Here is a 9125-nt window from a genome sequence, read left to right as displayed (position 1 = left end):
TAACAAACTTATTACATATTGTATTAGATTGTTGTTGTTGTTTGTGCCATCGAGTTGGAACCAATCCATCACTGACCCCCAGCGGGTTTGCAGAGGCAGTTAGTGTAGTCCATAGAACACTGCAGTGCTAACCCAAAACCATCTCAGCCCTCTTTGGCAGTTCAAATCCACCAACTGCTCCATGGGAGAAAGATGGGCAATTTCCTCTTGTGCAGTTTCCTCCTGTGCAATTCACAGCCTCCAAAAACCTGCCAGAGGGTCAGTTAGGAGTTGGTTCTGACTCCCTAAGAGTTGAGTTGCCAGCATTTGTTACTTTTCTAGTTTCTTCTGAGAATAGCCATCCTAATGCGTGTGAAATGGATTATGCATTATGGCTTTGATTTGCATTTCCCTAACAACTACTGGCCTTGAGCATCTTTTTGCGTGTTTACTGGTCATTGGTAGAATGGAGAGATGTCTTCTTTACCTAGTTTTTCAATTAAGTTCTTTGCCATCTTGTTCTTAAATTTCTCACATTTTCTCTCTATAGAACTTTTCCATCTTATTTACATGTTCAACCCTTTAACAAATAAACAAAATCCCTGCCTCTACACTGTACCTCTCTCCAATGACCCACCCATTTGATCTTCTAAATTACACTTACTCCTTTTCTGTTTTCTCACTTCCTCAATCTCCTAGCACTGCAAATGGTTCTGGCAAAGCTTACAATGGCCTCTATAAATTTAATGACAGGTCTTATCTCCCTGTTACTTCACACAGTTGCCAGCTTACTCTTTTGTTTCTCAAATATTTACGGAACATTAACTATGTGCTGGCCATTATGCTAGTCATCACAATCAAGACATAAACATCTTTATGGAGCTTGTATTACTTCAGTCTCTCCTTGTTTCTAGCCCTCCTTTCCTGGTCAACCCCTCAGTGTTACTTGGTGGCTACATTAGTGCTACTCTTCCATTTCCTCCTCTATCCACCATCAGGCATTTGTATTTCTTAGGGTACTGTCTGTGACCCCATACTCTGTTCTTGCTATACACACTTCTTGGGGAAAGTTCAACGACTCTTCTAACTACTATCTAGATAATTATTCCTAATTTGACATTTCTTTTTTTTTTTAATTTGACATTTCTAATCTTGAATTTGTCATCTAAACGTTCAAACCTCTACTTGAAACAGATACTTATATTGTGAAACAGTTTTTACAAAGTGGTTGTATTAAGTTACATTCTCACTAAACTCAACTCATTATTTTCAAGTTGTAACCAATTCATAGCTATTCTCAGAGGCTGTAAACTGCACAGGAGACTAACTATTTTTCTCCTGAGGAGTAGCTGGTGGATTGGAACCACCGGGCCTTTGGTTGCCACAGCACAACTCCTTACCCATTAGGTCACCAGAACTTCCACAGTCTCATCAACAGTGTACAAAATTCCAACTGTTCTACATCCTTGCCAACACTTGGCATTGCCAGTAATATCAGTTAGAGCTATTCTTATGGTATCTTTCTCAAGGCTGCCAAACACTGTTGGCAGAATTTGACTGAATCTTTGGATTGGATATATGTATATGGTTTGCAGGGGCTCTGATCATTTGCAAGTATTTTATAGATATCACAATGATAAGATGTATTATCAGGTTATTTTTTCAAAATTATCCAAAATCAAATATCCTAGTAATGTTATGTTGTTGTTGTTGTAGGTGCGGCCCTATGAACAACAGATCTAAACTCTGTCCTATCCTGTCATCCTCACAACCTCTGACACACTTGAGCCCATTGTTGCAGTCACTGTCTCTGGCTGAGGGCCTTCCTCTTTTTCGCCATCACTCTCCAAGATGTCTTTCTTCAAGGAGAACTCTATTCCTAATAGAGTAATGATGTTAGAGTGATGAAATCCTGAGGCAATTTAAAAAACCACACAGAGTTGCACAGTTTGGTGGGTGGAGGGAAAGCAGAAGCAAATGGGAAGGATCTGGGCGAAAAGACAGGGTAATTATGGGCGAAGTTCATGGTGATTCTTTTTTTTTTAAAATTTTATTTTATTATTTTTAGTGTGTGTACCGTCAAATCAGATCTGACAGGTACAGGATATTGCCTTTGCCTCTCCTTCTCCAACAGAGAATCTGGTGGATTTGAACTGCATGCCTCTGGGATTGAAGCACAGCTTCTTGCCACTAGACCAGAGCTCCCATGGTGATTAATTTTATAAAACATAATGCATGAGAATGATTGTATGAAACACAATATGAGTGAAGAAGAGTGTGAGGTACAGTGTATATGAATTATGTAAGCAAACCAATGAGGGGGAAAAGGAATAGATAAGAGGAGGAACTGGGGGGGAAACCTACTACAGATCTTATGAAGAAAAGGTGAAGCACAAATACAAACCACTACCTACATACAGAGATTTTTCTGTTTGTTTTAATCCTAAATCTGAGGCACAGAAGAGTAATTCCGTGCCAATGCCAGGCTTGCAGTCACCACACTCACCACTCTCGGCCATCAAGCTGATGTTCACAGTAAACACCAGTGTGGCTCGCACCTGTGCCCAACGGGCTGTTCTGGAGTTCACCCAGCAGCTGGCTCAGGCCACTAGCAAACCGACCCTGTGCATCGCGGTGCATCTGGTCTAAGGCCATTTCCAGGCTTGGTGGCTCACACGACCCATGTGCGCTCTGCAGCCTGAACAGCAAAGCCAAGATTGGTGGTGCAAGGAACCCAGCCTATGGCAAGCTGCTGTGTGGTCTGCTTTCCCAGCACCGACAAGGTCTACAACTACTGTGACATGAACGCCACCAATACTGGCTGGGGCAATGGCATGTTCGCAGAGGGCCACACTCACCTGCACTGGTCTGTGGCCAAGCCCTTCTGTCTCCCAGGAAGCCCGTCAGGAGAAATAAACCGTTTACAGGGAAAAACAAAACAAAACAACCAAACCAAACCCAACCAAAACCCACAACAAAACAAAAAGAGTTACTCTGTGCCACAGTCTCAGGGAACTTTGACGACTGACATAACATAGTTCACAGCCATCATTAATAGTTTTATACACTTCTTCCCAGTCACTTCTCCTGGGCATACTCGACATGATTGTGACTGTCACTGTAATGTCCATCCACCACATTTTGTGTCCAGAACTGCTGTAATTTATCAGTTAAAGCCATAGATTTTAATAGTGCACATACATAACTGAACAAAGAGCAAAAGAACAAAGAGTTGCTTAATACCATTTACCTCATAAATAGGAAGTGTCGGTGAGTTCCATGCATTGATTCTCGATTCACTGACGTCAACTACTGTGACCCTGATTTCTGGGCACATATGAGCAATGATACTGCATGTGGGTCCCCCGACATAGCCCGCTCCAATGCAGCAGATATTCTTAATTTCAAACATGATTGTCCCACTTCCAGCCCCGAATATTAGAATATATTAGAATTATTAGAAATATACCACAAGGAAATCAGAGCTGAGGCACAAACGAAGATATGTGTACACCAATGTTCACCACAATGTTATTCACAATAGCAAGAAAATGGAAACAGTCCCAAAGTCCATTAGCAGATGAATGGATTGAGAAATTGTGGTACATTCACATACTAGAAGAGTATCTAGCATTAAAGAATAATAAATTTGAAAAATATTACACAACTTGGGCACATGTACAGAACATAATGCTGAGTGAAAGAAGTCAGTCACAGAAGGCTCAATACTGTCTGAATACCACAACAGCAAAACTAGGAGGATATCCAGGGGTTGGAGGAAAATGAGGAGAGCAGAAATAGAATGTATAGTCAATGAACACTGTAAAGGATCAAGACAAGGGAAAATCAACCAGGGTAGAACTGACAAAAGGACAGCAAAGGTAACTGTAATTAGTAAATGGTATTATATGCCACCAAGTTCACTCAAAGCAACCCTACAAACAACAGAGCTGAATGCTGTCCTATCCTGTACCGTCCTCACCATCTCCGACACACCTGAGACCATTGCTGATCAGGTCACTGTGCCAATTCACCTCATTGAGTGTCTGCCTCCCTTTGCTGATCCTCCACCTTTTCAAGCATAATGTCCCTCTCCAAGGACTGGGCCCTCCTAACAACACGCCCAGAGATTGTGAGATAAAGCTTCGCCATCCTTGCCTCTTAGCACTTGGGCTGTACTTTCTTGAAGTCATATGTGTTTGTTCTTTGGTCAGTTAACAGGATATATTCAGCACTTGTTTCTATCACCACAACTCAAAGGCATCACTGCTCTCCAGGACTTTGGAGAGGTTCCAGACAGCAAGACTTTCCTAAAGCTATACGTCTCCTGATTTCTTGACTTCTGGTACCAAGAGTATTAATTGTGAATCAAAGTAAGATTAAACAGATGAACTTTGCCACTGCTACTGGATTGAGATGGTATCTCATTGTGGTTTTATTTGCATTTCTCTTATTGCCAGTGATTTAGCGCATTTCTTCATGTGTCTGTTGGCCATCTGAATATCTTCCTCTGTGAAAAGTCTTTCCATGTCTTTTGTCCATTTTGTAATTGTGTTGTCAGTCTTTTACTTGTGGAGGCCCTGTAGGATATCCTGTCGGAAATGGTAATGCCAAATGTTTTTCCCAGGCTTTCTTTTCACTCTGTAGGGAAAAGTTTTTTATGTGCACAGGGATTTAATCTTCAGAAGGTCACATTTATCAATTTTATTTTCTCCAGAATGAGCATTTCTGGCTGTATTTGGAAGTCTGTTTATACCATAGGCAGGGCCACCTAAGCTTGATCTCGTTTGTCTTGGATAGTTTAACAGGACAGCAAGGAATAAATGTTGGAGAGGGTGTCGAGAGATAGGAACTCTTATACATTGTTGGTGGGATTGTAAAATGGTACAACCATTCTGGAAGGCAGTTTGGTGTTTCCTCAAAAAGCCGAACATAGAAATTCCATATGCCCCAGCTATTCCACTGCTTCAAATATATCTTGGAAAAATGAGAACTGTGGCACAAACGGAGACTTGTTCATGGCAGCATTATTCACCATGGCAAGAATATGGAAACAACCCATATGTCCAAACAAATAGACTGAGAAATAATGGTACCTTCACATGATGGAATACTATGCTGCACGCAGGAGCAATGGCTCTGTAAATTACTACCTAACTTAGGAGGGACTGGAGTATATTATGCTAAGTTTACTAACTCAATCCCTTAAGGGCAAATATTGTAGAAGACCATTACTGTAGAACAAGTAGAGGATCCAAGGGGTGAGGACAGAGGGGTGAGGATGGGCAGGGGTGGGGTAGGGTTAATCACAGGTTTACACAATTTGATGGGTGGAGGGAGGGATGGATGAAGCAAATGGAAAAGATACAGTGTGAACAACAATGCATAAAAACTTTGTAAATAAACTAGTATTTTTTAAAAAATATTAAATAGCTAACAATTTCAATCTTTTCTCTATCATGATGTTCCCTATTGGTCCATTGGAAAGGATTTTTGTTTTCTTGATGTCATCCATATTGAAGATATTAGTCTTTGATCTTCTATAACAATCGCCTCAAGTACTTCTCATTTCAAGCCATCAAGGTTGTGTCTTAGTTGTAAGGAGCTACGCTGCCAACCCAAAGGCATGGGGTTCAAATCCACCAGCTGCTCGGCAGATGAAAGATGGGCAATCATCTCCTGTGTGATTTACAGCCTCTGAAAATCTGCCGGAAGGTCAGCTATAAGTTGGCTCTGACTTGATGGCTCAAAACAACAAAAATTAGCAAATAGGAACAGGTTCTTTATAATTGTCCCTAAGGGGAGAGTGAAGGGGAGATGGGAGGTGGAAGAAGAAAAAAAAAAAAACCTAACTAGGACAGAGATTAGTGGACAAATGGATGTGATGGTGAAGGAATAGGCAAGGTACAATGCGAACTTTGATGAATGGGGTGACAAAAGACATTGATCAATGGTAAATAATTATGTAAAATCCAACATCTATAAATGACTGTAAAAAGTAGTGTACATGAAGAAGAAGAAAAAATTCAAAAACCTTTTTTTTTAAATCCTAAACAATTTTGAGGGGAGAATAGGGACTTAGGGTGCCCAAGCCTCCTAGTATGGCTGTGACTAAACTGGTTTCCTGAGAATAGAGACCTTAAGGAAGAAAACCTGAAAAATTTTGCACAGCCAAATTAGTTCGCATGTTCCTGCAGAATCAGAATTAGAAGCAGATTAATAGATAGAGTGTGGTCCAGCATTTCTTATACAGTCATTCCTCAGGTTAGGAAATTCTAATTAATTTTCATACAATCTGTAAATCCCCATAAAGCCTAAATAAGAGTTGCATACAATGGTTGCTAATAATGAATGGGTGCCACTTTTCAACATATGTCAAAACATTACTACTGTATTATTACTTTAAAGATGTTGTAAAGATATATCTGGAAGTGTTTCTTTAATCTGTTTATGCATAGCAAGGTACATTTATACTAAGAAAACATCTGATTCATATTAGATAAAAGCCATGCCTACCTATTCTGATTTATGTACAAATTCAATGTAAAGACAAGATTTAGGAGAGGGATTTGCTGGCAAGAAGAGTCTGCCTGTGTAAGTGTTGTTGTTATTGTTGTTGTGTATCATCGAGTTGGAACCGACCCATAACAGACCCTCCAGAGAGTTTTCAGAGGCAGTTAATTGCATGGGAGGAGATTGTCTATCCTTGTCCTGGAGCAGCTGGTGGCCTTGAACTGCATGACTTCAGGACTGCAGCGCAGCTTCTCACCACTAGGCCACCAGAGCTCCCTTAAATTTTGTTATTGAGCACATTTACCTTATCTGCCTTGCCACCTTTTCCTTTGGCTGCAGCAATCAAAGGAACTCTCGTCATCTCTACAGGCCACAATCGGCAATCAGCAATCCGTTTCTGAAAACTGCACATAAAAAATCAGCCCATCAGCAATACATGCAAAACGGAATTAGTAAAATTTAGGTCAAAAGGAAGTATTACTCTATTTTAGAAAGTAGTGGAATACATACATTTTTATTATGTAGGTGGATTTTTTTTTTCAGATTTTCCAAATGTAGGTTGTTGCTCCTGTATACTGTCAACGCAGAACTAACTGATCCATAGTGGGTTTTCAGAGAAATAAAACTGCACGGGAGATTACCCATCTTCCTCCCACGGAGCAAATGGTGGATTTAAACCATGTATCTGAGTTGGCAGCACAGTTGCTTACCACTAACCCTCAAGAGCTCTTCCAAATATATAGAATTCTAAAAGTAGTTCTACACTACTGTTATTAGGGAATTTCTGGGTAATGCAAATAGTTAACCTGCTTTGATCGCTAACAATCCAGATACACTTGAGAGGGGAAGGCCTTGCTGCCTACTTCAGAAAAAAACAGCGATTGAAAACTCTAAGGGGCAAAATGCTACCCTAACACAGGTGGGGCTCTCACAAGCTGGAATCAGCTTGATGACAGCTGGTTTTGTTTTATATTTCTAATTTTACTGCTAGCAGAGGATAACAACACATTTTTTAAAGCACTCTGATGGTATGAATAAAAAAATCTTACAGATGTTCATAATCTTTGACTCAAAAAATTCCAAATCTGATGCTATACTGTAAAACATAATCAAGTACACAAAGAGTAGAAATGATATTTCTTTTTATTATCAAAATAGATCATGGCTTTCAGCTTAAGTTTCTACATATGAAGAAATGGCTTGGAAGTTTTTACTGCCATTCTTTGTTGGAGGGGAAAACATATTAACTACTGAGAACGGGGGGGGGGGGCCTAAAAAAACCCAAAACCAAGACAAGTAGTTAATTTCAGCATAATGTCTTAAAGGAAAAAGTAAGGAAAGGGGAATCTGGGCTGCCAGGAGTATAATTTAACCTGAGACCCCAAATAGCTACATCCTTTTGAAAATCTACACAATTTACAATATTAATGATTCATTCACATCAATGTGCTAAATAGGGACACCCATATATCTTGCATACAGGTTTTCTTTCGCATGAAAGACCTGTGATAAGGGTAACAAAACAAGTCTTACCAAAACACATGGTGTTTACAGACCCCAGAAGGAGAAAAAGCAAAGATGTCATGTGAGGGGGATTTCCTAATTAATAAGCAAGGTGAATGAGAACCAGGCTTACCCTCAAACCACATCAGCAGGCTGTGCTGTTTGTTCCTCAGTGACTATTTTTCTTTAAGATGCTAATTGCACTGACAATAAAAAGGCAAGTGGTTTGAATCTACCAGCTGCCCCACAAAGGGAAATGGGCAATCTATGAAAACCACTAAAATTAAAGTGATAATAACAGAATATTATAAAATGCTATACTCTGAGGCAGCTCTGGTGGCCTAGTGACAAGAAGTTGTACTGCAATCCTAGAGGTACACAGTTCAAATCCACCAGATGCTCTGCTGGAGGAGAGGCAATCTCCTCCTGTACCAGTCAAATCTGATTCAACGGTACATACACACAAAATAATAAAATAAAATAGAAAAAAGCTATCCTCTGAAAAATTTGAAAATCGAGAGGAAGTGGACAAATCTTTGAAACTCACACCCTACACAAACTGGCACAGACAGAAGTAGAACATTAAACAGATCAACACCACAAAAACAGCAAATGAGCAGGTCATTAACAAACTCCCAACAAAAAAGGCCTCACTCAGATGACTTCACCAGTGAACTCTACCAAATATTTGGTGAAGGACTATCACCAATGCTACCTGAATTATTTAGAAATGTAGAAAAATGAAGGAAAGTGTAAAGTACAACAATTTAAAAACCCACTATGTACATAAACACAACTCAATATATAAGAGTAATTATATGCCTACCAATAAAAATCTACACAGGAGTTCTACAGGACACGTCACCTTCCCTTGGAGACAGCACAACTAAACTTAAGAGACACTGCTCAAAAGAAAAAAAAAAAAATGTCAGCCGTCAACGTGTTTGGAATCACAGAAGCCAAGAAAGCTTAAGATACAAGCTGTCAGATCATGGGTTGGACAATGGAAGATATTTTCTGAAGGGACTTGGCAGATGTGAAGGGTTATCCTGGTGGAGGGTGGAGCTGGGAAGTAAGTGGGTCAAGGCACTGGGCTAAGGGTGGGGTCAACACTGTAACTAATGCTTAAC

The 9125-nt window shown here is 40.0% G+C and overlaps 1 protein-coding gene across 1 annotated transcript in view; it reads right to left on the bottom strand.

The window, feature by feature from the left end:
• The window catches only part of TTC18 (tetratricopeptide repeat domain 18), a 146918-nt gene that overhangs the window by 91311 nt on the left and 46482 nt on the right, over positions 1-9125 (bottom strand). Inside the window, exon 8 of the mRNA XM_006887566.1 lies at positions 6797-6896. Within this exon, the coding sequence (XP_006887628.1) occupies positions 6797-6896 (100 nt within the window). The remainder of the gene's footprint in view (positions 1-6796; positions 6897-9125) is intronic.

The sequence above is a fragment of the Elephantulus edwardii genome, unplaced genomic scaffold (assembly GCF_000299155.1).
Source record: "Elephantulus edwardii isolate Elephantulus edwardi_28Jun2011 unplaced genomic scaffold, EleEdw1.0 scaffold00058, whole genome shotgun sequence".
NCBI classification, from domain to species: domain Eukaryota; kingdom Metazoa; phylum Chordata; class Mammalia; order Macroscelidea; family Macroscelididae; genus Elephantulus; species Elephantulus edwardii.
This window is presented reverse-complemented; position numbering and strand designations above follow the sequence as displayed.